The following is a 14,440-nucleotide window of genomic DNA, read 5'->3' as shown; positions in this document are numbered from 1 at the left end:
GATGGTGTAATTTCACAAAGGATTCCTCTGAGTTAGAAACTTCTAGGTGCCCCATGAGAGTGTGAGCTCATTCTTTCATGGCCTCGAATCTTTCAGGGCTGCTAAGGACAGGTTAAGCCAATGTCTAAACAGAGTACAGAATGAAATGTACTGGGAAAATTGAAAGGGAGGAAATATTTATTGGCAATGCCAATTATTATAGTGTTCATATACAGTAAATAACTCTTTATGTTCAGCTGGTAATGCTTGGGTGGGAGAAAGAGTTCGGCGGCGGGGGGGGGGGGTGGAAATAAGAGAGGCAAGATAGAACTTGCTTGCGGGGGTAATCAAGAACACACACTCTAAGTATCACTTGGGACTTGTCAGAAGTGTAAAACCTTAGGCATCACCCAAACATACTAAATCAGAAGATGCGTTTTAACAAGATCCCCAGGTGATCCACATACACATTACCGTTGGAGAGGCACTGGGTTGGAAGACACTCACCTTTAACCTCATCTATCACTGCCCTTTGCTTTAAAGACCTTACAACCCATTAAAACCTAGTTGAAATAAGCCTCCTTTGGGCCAAATTTGAAACTAATAGACAATTTATAATTTAAAAAAACCAATGACTTTTTGAGGGGTTTTAGGTAATTTTGGAAGTATTAAAAAAGAAAGGCCTAGAGAGCTTAGGGGGAAAAATATATATATCCAACTTGGGTGCGTGCGTGTGTGTGTGTGTGTGTTTGTGTACACATGTGTGTACACTCCCAATCTACCTTGAGAAATAATCTGATTCGGTTCCTTTTTCCCTTAAGAATTTACATTTTAAGTCACTTCCAATGGAATTTATAAAGAAATTAGTATATTTAAATTCTTGATTTTAATATATTTAATTATGTAAGATGTGTCAAGCACAGAAACTTAAAGATAACAATTTTTTTTTTCATATGTTCATTCTGCTCTCTAGAAGTCAGGGCAGCAACGGGAACCAGTTGGTGAAGTACAGTTTTGCTTTCTTTACTACCTTAGGGAGCAATGACAACCTGGGTTCTTAGCCCTGGAAAAACCATATAAGTTCACGCTTAGCTCAGCTATAAGTGTGTCCTTTGTCAGACACTGTACCATTCTAAAAACTTAATATCCCCTTGAGAGCACAAATGTCACATTCTCCCTCCTATGAATGTACATCTATTTTCTAAAATTTATCATAAAGAGGTAATTTAATAATATTGGAAGGATCTTACTATTTAGGCTTTACACATTTGATAACCTATCGCTCTATAAATCCTTTCTCCAACAAAACATTCGAGAATCACAGCCTCTGGGTAGTCACCCAGTTAGGAAGACACGAGGGAGCCAATGTGACACAGTGAAAACAGTATTATACTTGGCCAGAATACACTAAACTCAAATGTCAGCTTTACCAATGGTGGGAGATATGGACTCTCTTTAAAACTCAGTATCTTCATATATAAAATGGGAATACTATTGTCCATGTCACATATATGCAGATATAATAAAGAGAATGACAGATATGAAATGCAAAATAATAGTACCAGACAGATAGATACTTAAATAAATGTGACTTTGTTCTTCCCTTAGTCTGTAAATGGATTAAAACATTTTTTTTTTTTTTCTGCCAAAGCCCATGAATGCCATGAATCAGGTAAGGTTTGTTTTTAGTGACTCTGAAATTCCTACTGGTATCAAGGATCTTTCTGCTCTTTCTAGCTTCTAGTTCTAGGAGACCACTGAATAAATTCATCTGTACAAAATGCTTCTAACAGAATAATTGATTCAATACTTTCTTCTTAAAACTCTATAGCTATAAGTCAATTGAGTTCTAGCATTTTGAATTCCTTTGATATTTTCCTTTGATGATAACTGATGTTCTTTTTTATAATACTCTCATCCGGAAGCATCCAGTACTTTTCCCATTTTATTTGAAGTACTAACAATGTCATCACATATAGTTTAATGTTCATCATGGGAGGCCACTCAACATCTGTGATCACCCTCTCTAAAAATATATTTAGTAGTTAGCTGCAATGTGGATCCCACCTTCCCAAGAAAGACACAAGCCAGAAATTCTCTCTTCTTCCAAACTTTATAGTAGCTGAGATTCCAGCACATGACTCACATTCGACCAATCAGATGCAACCTCAAGGGAATGGAAGCCAGAAGTAAGCCTAAGAGGGAGGCAGCAGGGTCCAAGAGAATCATCCAAAGAATGTGACTCTGCTTGGTTCCTTGTGGGTGACGGTGGTGGAGCTCGGGCCTTTAGAAGCTGCTAACTCCCAGGGAGAGCCAGATAGATGGTCGGGTTTTATTTCTGACCATAAAGAGTGTTTTCAAGCCCAAGACTGAAAGTGTGGCTGCAGAACACTCTTTCATAAATCCTGTTCCTGCTTTAACTGGCAAAAGCATATTCTTTAGTTTACAACTAAACAGTGTGACCCATTCATGAGACAAGTTTAGGAGCAGATGCATTTTCAGCAGTTTTGCTTTCAATACAATCACTGAAGGCCTTCAATCTAGCTTCGAAATTTCCACTATTTGTTGACAGCTGCTTATGTGTTCCATGATTGCCATCAGAAATTTCCTATTTATACTAACATTTATTTATACAAGACCAAGTGAAACTATATATATATAGTATAAATGCTAAATATAACTACATACACATATACAGCATATAATTATATATACTTATTTACAGATATACAAATAAAACTACATATACATACTATATACCCACCACATATATACTTACATGTATATATACATACTTGTATACTATATATAATTATACTAAAAATATGTAATTGTTAGTGTGTATAAAATATTCTCATTTTATCCTCTAATCATTTATCCTTTCAGTCATCATTTTGATACCTTTAGTACTTTACATTGAATTCTGAGAAGAGATCTATAACTTCTATTTAAATTCTCAGTCTCTCAATTGTGCCCTGACTCCACTGTAATTATAAACTCAGAAATCCTGTTAATCTCTTAGGAATCTTTTCTAATGTCATATTGTTCCTCTTCCAAAGTACCTATTTCATTTTCCCAGATGTATTCTGTGTCAGAGCTAGGGTAGGTTACATTGTTGTAGCAGAAACATATCCTACCCTCCTACACTGTTGGTGGGAATGCAAGCTGGTGCAGCCACTCTGGAAAACAGCATGGAGGTTTCTCAAAATGTTGAAAATAGAACTGCCCTATGACCCAGCAATTGCACTATTGGGCATTTACCCTAAAGATACAAACGTAGTGATCCAAAGGGGCACGTGCACCCGAATGTTTATAGCAGCAATGTCCACAATAGCCAAACTATGGAAAGAACCTAGATGCCCATCAACAGATGAATGGATCAAGAAGATGTGGTATATATACACAATGGAATACTATGCAGCCATCAAAAGAAATGAAATCTTGCCATTTGCGACAACATGGATGAAACTAGAGCGTATCATGCTTAGCGAAATAAGTCAAGCAGAGAAAGACAACTATCATATGATCTCCCTGATATGAGGAAGTGGTGATGCAACATGGGGGCTTAAGTGGGTAGGAGAAGAATAAATGAAACAAGATGGGATTGGGAGGGAGACAAACCATAAGTGACTCTTAATCTCACAAAACAAACTGAGGGTTGCTGGGGGGAGGGGGTTTGGGAGAAGGGGGTGGGATTATGGACATTGGGGAGGGTATGTGCTATGGTGAGTGCTGTGAAGTGTGTAAACCTGGTGATTCACAGACCTGTACCCCTGGGGATAAAAATATAGGTTTATAAAAAATTAAAAAAAGAAAAAAAAAAAAAGAAACATATCCTAAACCTCAGTGAATCAGGACAATATTTCTCGCTTCCTTACTCAGGGTGGGTGAGTAGGAAGGTTTGTCCCCATTTGGTAACCTCGGGATCTATTTTCACAATTTTCAAGTCAGAAAAGGGGACAAGTACTGATTCTTACAGCTTTGGTTAAGTGACATACGTGGGGTACCTGGGTGGCTCAGTGGGTGAAAGCCTCTGCCTTTGGCTCAGGTCATGATCCCAGGGCCCGGGGATTGAGCCCCGTATCGGGCTCTCTGCTCAGTGGGGAGTCTGCTTCCTCCTCTCTCTCTGCCTGCCTCTCTGCCTACTTGTGATCTCTGTTGGTCAAATAAATAAATAAAATCTTTAAAAATAGAAAAAGTAAAAAAAAAATTTAAAAAAAGAAGTGACATACGTCATGTTCATGCATATTCCACAATTCAACTAAGAACCATGAAGTTCTTCAACTTGGAGGAAGGCAGAAAAGTACAATCCTATTACATGTGTTGTAGGTGGAGAGCGGACATATTTGGTGAACAGTGCTGATACTTCCACACCACATAGTGTTCTTGTGAATCACCTTGATAACAGGAATTAGGGATGTTCTAAGTGGCTCTTAGGTTTTAACTAAATCTCACTGCCCAAACGAGGGCTCCTTACTTGGATACACCTGATTTGTCATTCTTACCTGAACTGCCAATTTGAAATCCAGTATTTCCAAACTTTCTATGTGCTGATTCTATAGAGAAAGATCATTATCCACAACTGAGAGTTGAAATGGATCTGTTAGAAATTTCTCAAATTTTAAGCCTCTTGAAGTTCACAGTAAGATAAAAATTTGTCCCTTTGTGGCTAGCCCCAGGAACTTGCCTCTTCCAGTTTGGTCTCATTTAGGTGGTATGACTTTTTTTTTTTTTTTTTTTTTGGTGATGAGTAGTTTTTCCTCATTGATAGATTCTTTGGGTCATTTCTTTGGGAATTAGCTAAGGAAAGGGGAAGTCAAATGTATATGTTCAAACCATTTCTTGAACTATGACATTTCCTAAATTGCTGATTTTGGATATAAGGGTAGCCATTAATCCAGCTAACCTAGACACAACCAGGGAGACATCTATTCTTTCCCTCATACTCTTTACCTCATCAAGCCCTGTCAATTTTATATCCTAAGTATCTTGCAAAAGAAGAGAGTTCTGAGGGAAGACTATCAAAGTCAATTTATAATAGTTTGGTATCCCCAGAGGAAATTATATGTAATAATAAATAAGCAAGATCTTGCCAGCTAAGGATTTTGATGAGGTTGCTTTCAAAGCAAAGCAAGTAAACTTTCTTACTCCTTTCAGCAAAGTCCTCAATGCTCTTGGTGAATAAGGGAAGAGGTTGAGCACTTGCACAGTAAGTGCTCAAGAAATACCTGAATTTAATAAAGTCAAGAAACAGAAAAACTAAGTGAAAACGTTCATGGGGGCTGCCACCAAGTGGAATAGGATATAGTCAGGCTGCTGCGGTCATAATGGCAATCAGTATTAGGAAAGCGCTGACTGACTGCACATTAATGAGGAATGCAGACTGCAGAAAGCTAGAAAGAAGGTTCTGAAAAATAAACCCTGAAGATTTCCACACTGCCAATGTATAACAAAAATTTTCCGCTGGTTTCTAGCACTATGGTAACTAAGAAAAAGTTGGAAGTGATATATTCAACAAGGACCTTATTTGTATCTTTCTCATAATGGGTTTTCATTGGTAGACCTTGAAGTTCAGATACTGATTTAGTATGTAGCAAAATACCTTGTTGAGGAAAGTATCTATTAAGATTAAGATGCATTAGCCTGTAGAAACTTGTGCATATCCTTCCTTGTAAATGGTTTACTGTGACTAAAAGCACAGTGTTTTATTCCTGAAGAAGAGACAGCCCTCTCCGTATAACAGCACCTACACCTGTCATGCAAATGAAGGTGTCTTTTTAAAAATTATCTTTGCATTGAAGGTCCATGAGATTGGCTATAGTTTACTTTTTTAAAGATTTTATTTATTTCTCCCAGTGAGCAGGGAGCCTGATGCAGGGCTCAATCTCAGGACCCTGAGATCAAGACCTGAACTGAAGGCAGATACTTAATGACTAAGCCACCCAGGCACCCCTGCCTATAGTTCATTTTATAAATATACCATCAGTTGATTGAATGCTGGTTTCTCTTTATAGATATCAGTTTTAGGAATGCAAAAGTTTAAATGTGGAGTGAGCACATTCAACTAAAACCTCACAGTATACTTCCTTCTCAAACAGGCTTTGAATTCCTTATTTAAAACTTATAAAAAGCTGGGACGCCTGGTGGCTCACTTGGGTAAGCATCTGCCTTTGGCTCAGGTCAAGATCCCAGGCTCCTGGGATCAAGCCCCACATTGGGCTCCCTGTTCTGTTGGAAGTCTGCTTCTCCATCTCCCTGCTGCTCCCATTGCTTGTTCTCTCTCTGTGTCTCTAACAAATAAATAAAATCTTAAAAAAAAAAAAATTATAAAAAGCTAGGTAAGGGGCGCCTGGGTGGCTCAGTGGGTTAAGCCACTGCCTTCGGCTCAGGTCATGATCTCAGGGTCCTGGGATCGAGTCCCGCATCGGGCTCTCTGCTCAGCAGGGAGCCTGCTTCCTCCTCCTCTCTCTCTGCCTGCCTCTCTGCCTACTTGTAATCTCTCTCTGTCAAATAAATAAATAAATCTTAAAAAAAAAAAAAAAAAAAGCTAGGTAGGAAGCCATGTGGTTCTAAAAGGACAACACAAAGGATGCTTGTGGTATTGGAAATCATCTATACTCTGACTAGGGTGATGGATACACAAACCTACATAGGTGTGCTGAAAAAGCACAGAACTCAATACACACACACACACACACACACACACACACAGGTATGAGTAGAACTGGGGAAACACAATAAGACCAATGGATTGTATCACTATCAATATCCTGCTTTTGATACCGCACTGTCTTTCTACATAGATCACCATTGGGGAAAGTGAATAAATGGTACAGGGGATCTCTCCGTATTATTTCTTACAACTGCATAAAAATCTAAAAGCATCTCAAAAAGTAAACAAAACTACTTTTCTTGAAAAGTAGTGTTAAAGCTATTGAACTGTGAAGCCATTCCTCTGGTATTTTTCTTCCCTTGTAAGAATAATCTACATAATTACAAACCTATTCCTAGAGCCAAACACAGAGCCCATAGTGTGGATGTCAGTTTATGAAGCATTTAGGTGAAGATTTAATCAAGTGAAATTCACGTAAGAGAATGGGAGAAGGGGTATACATATTGCTAACAGAACAAACAGTCCTTTTAGAAAAACTGTATAAATCATTTGAGTTTCTTAAAACCATCTCCTTTAATCTAAAACACCACTCATGGATGCAGTAACTTTCTTTTTATAGTCACAACAAAAATTGTTGATCTAACTTAATTGTTTTGCTATTATAATAATCAGGCTTCAGACTATCCTTCTGAAAATGGAAGCACTAACAGGTCTACAAAGATACATTGTTTCCATACATAGCAACAATGTTAAATACAGCACCATTTTGAGACTTTGCTAGCCCTTAGGTATATTTGTACTTGACAGTTCTCTCTACCACCAAACATAATAAAGTGCATTCACATGCCATATTCAATATAATTAATATAAAACACAAATACTGAGATGCAATTGACCAATCAACATAATGTTTGTTTCAGACCTTTAAACAGTTATTAATTTTAATTTTTTGATTTTTTTTTGAATTTTATAGTGATTTTTGAAAGGAAAGGAAAATGATTCTCGGTAATTTTCAGAGTCCTGAAGGCTTACATCCTCTACATAGTGTGCACATGAACTGTAACTAATAAAATACTCCTGACCGACATTAGCGTGGTAAAACAGCATAACTCACTTCAAGAATGTGGAATAAGGGGCACCTGGGTGGCTCAGTTGGTTAAGCAACTGCCTTCGGCTCAGGTCATGATCCTGGAGTACCAGGATCAAGTCCCACATCGGGATCCCAGCTCCACAGGGAGTCTGCTTCTCCTCTTTCATGCTCTCTTTCACTGTCTCTCTCTCAAATAAATAAATAAAATCTTAAAAAAAAAAAAAAAGAATGTGGAATAAGGGAGTATGACAAGGGACTTAGTCTACCTAATTCCTTTCCCAAAGCTGCAGTGTTGTCTTCTAAGGCACAGGGGCAAAACTCACCTGAGCATGTGCGCAGCACTGAAGACCACATCAAACTCTGTGCTGTCCAATTCAGCGGCTTTCTTCGCCATCTCAGCTGCTTCTATGAGGCGGGCTTCTTCCAGAAGAAACTGACCTGCAAAGTATAAAACCAAGTGAGCTTCAACTGGGAAACTACTGCTCTAATCCTGAGAAACAAATAAAGTCACTACAGAGAAAAATAGAGTGGTAAACATGATCCGAAGCTAAGATTTATGTGTGCTCCTCATCTACATCTCGCTACTTGGTCCTCTTTTCTATGCCATTACCTTCTTTGCAGGACATCCCAATGCATCTGTCTGGTATATTCACAAAGTTGTTTTTGTTGTTATTTTTTTTCCCCTTACAAAACAAATCCTGTATAAACTATTGAACTAAAGATATATTACAATTAAGAGTTGAATTGATTTGTATTATTGGTCATTTAATAATGACCATATGTCTCTGATCCATATGTATAGACAAGGCTGTCTATATTGAGATGTATAAACTTGTTATACTTAAGCAGCACTAAAATTATTGGAAGAACATATAAAGGTCCACGGAGCATTTACTTACTCTTAATTAGACTGACTAGTAAACATGGAGCAAATATTAACACGTTCACATTTTTGAGATAACTTGAAGGTCAGTTTTGCAAGGTTAGAATTATTCCACACAGAGCCATACTACTCTTTGAAACTATACCTCCAGAACTGGTATGTAGTGTTATCCCCAAAACCCATAACGACAAAAAAAAAAAAAAAAAAAAAAAGAATTTGGTCCAAGTTTTGGGGTGCCAGGGTGGCTCCGTGGGTTAAGGCTCTGCCTTCACCTCAGGTCATGATCTCGGGGTCCTGGGATCGAGCCCCCATATTGGGTTCTCTGCTCAGCAGGGAGCCTGCTTCCCTCTCTCTGTCTGCCTACCTCTCTGCCTATTTGTAATCTCTCTCTATCAAATAAATAACTAAAATATTAAAAAAAAAAAAGAGAGAACAGGCTGTTTTTCTCTTTATTTTATAGGAGGGGATTTAGTAACAGCAAAAGTAATGATGTTAAGTCCTATCTGAAAAGGAAATTCAAATGAAAACTAAATCAGTGCATAAAAGAGAGATGCTGAAATCATTCACGTAACTTTTGGGCTTGCTGAGTTGTGGGCTAATGATTATTTCTTTTTGCTTTGGGTTTCCTGTTTGCTTAAAGTTCAAGATTTTAACAATATGAGAAAAAGTTATAAAAATGATTTGCAAGTCCTGAGCTGCACAGGGAAAAACAAATTTAGAAATGGTAAATGGCGAATCCTCCCTGATGGTGGTGGTTTGAAGGAGCCCATTATTTACTGCTTATCTAATTCATATTACAAATTGTCTTCCAAACCAAAGGACTAGTCCTTAAAACACAAGAGGCCATTTTCTGTTTTAAGAATTTATAATAAGCCACAGACTCTGGTCATATATAAACGTCAATTGCAAAGAAATGGTGAGTAACCATAAGCCGACTTTTAAGACCAGGACTTAGAGACATCTTAGCTATTTCTACAAAAAATCGTACATCACTTTCTTAGTCTATCCCCTAACATTCTGTGCCTTTCTCAGGTCTCAAACATAATTGTTAGGTCAGAAAATTATTAAGAACACTGATTTGTAAATACAGTTGACCCTGGAACAACACAGATTTGAACTGTATGGACCCATTTATATGTAGGGGTCCCCCCCATAAATAGAGTACAGTACTATAAATGTATTTTCCCTTTCTTAATGATTTTCTCAACATTTTTTTCTGTAGCTTACTTTATTCTAAGAATACAGCACGTTAACACATCGATAAGATATGTGTTAACAGTCTATGTTATCAGGAAGGTTTCTAGTCAACAGGAGGCTATTAGTAGTTATATTTGGGGGGTGTCAAAATTATACACAGATTTTTAACTGTGGGGATCGTGCTCCTAGCCCTCATGCTGCTCAAGGGCCAACTGTGGTTTCATTTATAAACAGAAAAACACATTACTTATGAAACTTGTGTGTACATTAGCTATAAATATATTGATGCGAGATTCCGCTGAAAGTAATGCTGTTTAAAGACAGTGAAACAAGAATTAAACACTCTATGGCACAATGCAAAGTAATATCGCATCATATAAATCTTAGTAAAGGATACCAGACTAAACCTATTCTTCAGTTAATTACTCTGATTACAGGTTCTAAAAATTAAAACATAATATTAATTGCTACCTACCTTCAAAGAATAATGTCTACCTAAGTAAAAAAGCATTAATAAGTATGTTAATTAATTATGTGATATTTAAACAAAAGATAATGTAGGATTTATTGACAGTTACTTTTCCTTTCCAGACAGCTATTAACTCTGAAATGTGTTCTGTATTAATAGTAGGAAAATGCAACAATTAACTGAATAGAGAATAATGAATAATACTCATTACTCCAGAGTATACAGGGTAAAGAAGACACACTAGCTCTGGTAAAAAAGAAAGAGAAAACAGGGACACGGTATCTGTACTGTCCACACAGAAACAGAGGACCATGACAAGAAGCTTCTGTGTTGAAGATAATGGGGCTCAATGGCCTAAAAGGTCAGTTTATGTGCAATGTCCCAAGGGCAAAGCCTTTCAAGCCTCATGGATGCCAAACCCATCGTTAATGTACAACAACTTCAACAATGGATAATAACATTAACCAGTTGTATAAAATTGAATATATAATTTTATCATAATTTCCAAAACTTTCTTAAGCTTTGTCAGCTTTGTTGTCCAAAATGCAATTTATAGACAGTTTGCAAGGTCCCTAAACCACATGAAACACGTAATTTTTACAAAACAGTAACAGAAAAAATCCCCATATGATCATTTTTAACAGAATTCATTCATCATATTAACATTCAGAAAAACAATATCACAACATATTAGTTAGGTATTTGCATAATTCCCCCCATTCTGTTCTCGGCAGGTCATAGATCTCAATATTCCAGCATTAGTGTTCTGCTATGATAAAGACATAAAATATTATGCAGCATGGACCTTTTGGTGTCTTTTTTTTTTTCCTTCACTAAACTTGAAAATGTGAACCAAAGTTGAAAGTGAATTATTATCCTGGTATGTTATATAATGATTGTTTGTTTGAAATATAGCCCAGAATTGATGGAAAACGGAGCGATAAGCATTTCAAATACAGAGAACCAACATAAATAGGGAAACAAAGACACACTAGGTTTCTTCTTAATAATGATCCAAAGAGCCACTCATGATATATTATTGGGGGAATAATGAGAAACAAAATCTGCTCTTACTTCTTCTGGAAGACTTTGCCTGAAGTCACTCTTCTCCCAGCCCCATCTATTACAGTTCCCACCAGACATTGCCTCCCTTAATGTAACTTGCTGTTTCACATCCTTATTCATCCTCAACTCTCAGGCTCGAAGGCTTCTCTTGTCCCATCCCAATCACCAGTCCGTCTTGCCTGCCTATTGTGACTGGGCATCTTTTGTTTTTAAGCCCTAAAACATTTCCTTCCTGGTGAATCTTTCTTTGACCGCTTCCCAACAGTATTAGGATTGCTTATGATTAGTTCACTGCAATATAATGTACCATCTAAACCAGAGCTCTTAAAAGAATAAAAGGGAATGGTATTATTCATGAGACAGGAATAAAGGGGGTATAAAGCAGAATTGCCTCAGTATGGCCTTCCGACACCCACATTCCGAGAGAGGATGTGGGTGTCAATCCTTTTTTTTTTTTTTTTTTTTTTAAGATTTTAGTAGGCAGAGAGGCTGGCGGAGAGGGGGTGGGGGGAAGCAGGCTCCCTGTTGAGCAGAGAGCCCGATGCGGGGCTCAATCCCAGGACCCTGAGATCATGATCCAAGCCAAAGGCAGAGGCTTTAACCCACTGAGCCACCCAGGTGCCACACTCCTCTCATCTTTATCACTACTGGATAGTGAATCATTTTATACAGTGTCTTTGAATGACTGTTGGCTGAATGTGATCAATAGTAACAAGAGAGACTCAGGGGCTCTTTACTGAAGAACGTACACATCTATGGAAAGCCCACCAAGTCGGAGCCACATGCTGAGGCTCAGTGGGTTGGAGCAGCTACTTGGCCTTTGATGGTGAAGGGAATTACAAGGAGGAGCCAGGGAAGTATGGGGAGTGGAAGGGAAAGCGGGCACTTCAAGGAGCCCATCTACAGTGGCGGATTCTGGAAGGTGTGAAAGGTTACATTTTTCAGTGGCTCATAGCCTTACTGCACAACAGAATCATCTGGAAAGTCCGACAGAACAGAGCTAGGCCCCAACCCCAGAGTTTCAAATTCAGTGGGTTTGGGGTAGAGCCCATGATTTTTTTTTTTTTTTTCTTCAAGATAAGTGTACTCTTCAACCCTATCACCCGCGCTGCCCCCCCGCCCCCCACCAACCATCCCTTTCTGGTAACCATCACTTTGTTCTCTGTAGTTAAGAGTCTATTTCTTGGTTTGTCTTTTTCCTTCGCTTGTTTGTTTTGTTTCTTAAATTCTACATGTGAATGAAATCATATGACATTTTTCCTTCTCTGACTTATTTTGCTTAGAATTATTCTCTCTAGCTCTAACCTTCTTGTTGCAAATGGCAAGATTTGATTTTTATGGCAGAATAATATTATATATGTAAAATATATAAATATAAATAATACACACATGTGTGTGTGTGTGTGTGTATGTGTATAAAATATGTGACCTCTTCTTTATCTATTCATCTATCAATGGACACTGGGGCTGCTTCCACAGTTTGGCTATTATAAATAATGTTGCAATAAACACAGGAGCATATCTATCCTTTTGAATTAGTGTTCTCATATTCTTTGGGGAAATACCAACTAGTGTGATTACTGTATCATAGGGTAGTTCTATTTTTAACTTTCTGAGGAACCTCCATGCTGTTTACAACAGGACTGCATCAGTTTGCATTCCCACCAACAGGGCATGAGGGCTCCATTTTCTCCACATTCTCGCCAACACATGTTGTTTCTTGGGTTGCTGATTTTAGCTACTCTGACAGGTGTGAGGTGATAGCTCATTGTAGTTTTGATTTGCATTTCCCTGATGATAAGTGATGTTGATCATCTTTTCATGTGCCTGTTGGCCATCTGGATGTCTTCTCTGGAGAAATGTCTGTTTATGTCTTTCACCCATTTTTTAATTGGATTTTTTGGGTTTTGGCTCTTGAGCTGTATCAGCTCTTTCTATCATTTGGATACTAACCCTTCATCAGATATGTCATTTGCAAATATCTTCTCCCATTCAGTAGGTTGCCTTTTAGTATTCTAGATTGTTTCCTTTGCTGTGCAGAAACTTTTTATTTTGATGCAGTCCCAATAGTTTATTTTTGCTTTTATTTCCCTTGCCTCAGGAGACATACCTAGAAAAATGTTGCTATGGCCAACGTCAGAAATTACTTCATATGTTCTTTTCTAGAATTTTTATGGTTGCAGGTTTCACATTTAGATCTTTATCCATTTTGAGTTTACTTTTGTGTATGGTGAAAGACAGTGGTCCAGTTTCAGCCTTTTGCATGTTGCTGTCCAGTCTTCCCAACATTGTTTGTTGAAGAGACTGGTATTTTTTCCCCCAGTGTATATTCATTCCTCTGACAAATTCATTTGACAAATGAGGAATGAACATGATTTGCATTTTTAACAACTTCCTACTGATGCTGCTACTCCACTGTCCATAGTTTGAGAACCAGTGACTGATGGGAACAAAATAATTGTTTTGTACCATACTCTGGTACAATAGGACTACATCAGTTTGCATTCCTGCAATGGGTGGGATTAGCCACCCTTTAGATTAAGCTCTTCTGGTTAATAAACAACATATGGCATGTCCTTCCCTACATTACAAAGAACAATGACCAGGTTACACATATGTGTGCAGATAGAAAGATACATCTGTATGAGTAAGATACATGCAATAAATACAAGTTTACTCTCACAAATTCTTAACATAAGGATATCTAAGAATTTTATCTTTCATATGTAGAACAGTTGTGAGAAATCACTTCTCTCTCACATACAGTAAACAAACACATTCTTGGTGTTCAATAATTGAGCAGAATTTCAAATAAAGAAACACGGAAATCTTAAGTAAAATACATTTTGTTCTCATGTATATCTTGTGCTATCACACTTTATCACTATTTATTTGATTTATAATTTGTCTTACCCAAGTTAATTATCATCATCTTATTTAATTGTCTTCATTCAAAAGGAGAACAAAGGCAAAAACAAGACTAGAAATTACAAAGAAAAAAAAAGTAATCTGAGTAGAGAAATACAGAAAAGGAATTTTAAAAAGAAAGCATTTCTAGAGGTCCTGATTCAAAGAGTGTTAAGTCTCCCCATAGGCTAAAAAAGGAAGAGAGAAAAATGAGTTGATAGTGCTAGACTCAAGTGC

The 14,440-nt window shown here is 37.5% G+C and overlaps 1 protein-coding gene across 2 annotated transcripts in view; it reads right to left on the bottom strand.

The window, feature by feature from the left end:
* Positions 1–14,440, bottom strand: part of TMTC2 (transmembrane O-mannosyltransferase targeting cadherins 2) — a 437,325-nt gene that overhangs the window by 68,964 nt on the left and 353,921 nt on the right. For both annotated transcript variants that reach the window (XM_059186455.1, XM_059186453.1), the window contains one exon: positions 8,006–8,120. In XM_059186455.1, coding sequence (XP_059042438.1) covers positions 8,006–8,120 — 115 coding nt within the window. The remainder of the gene's footprint in view (positions 1–8,005; positions 8,121–14,440) is intronic.

The sequence above is a fragment of the Mustela lutreola genome, chromosome 8 (genome assembly GCF_030435805.1).
Source record: "Mustela lutreola isolate mMusLut2 chromosome 8, mMusLut2.pri, whole genome shotgun sequence".
NCBI lineage: Eukaryota > Metazoa > Chordata > Mammalia > Carnivora > Mustelidae > Mustela > Mustela lutreola.
Note: the sequence above shows the minus strand (reverse complement) of the source record. Positions and strands in the feature narration are given on the sequence as shown.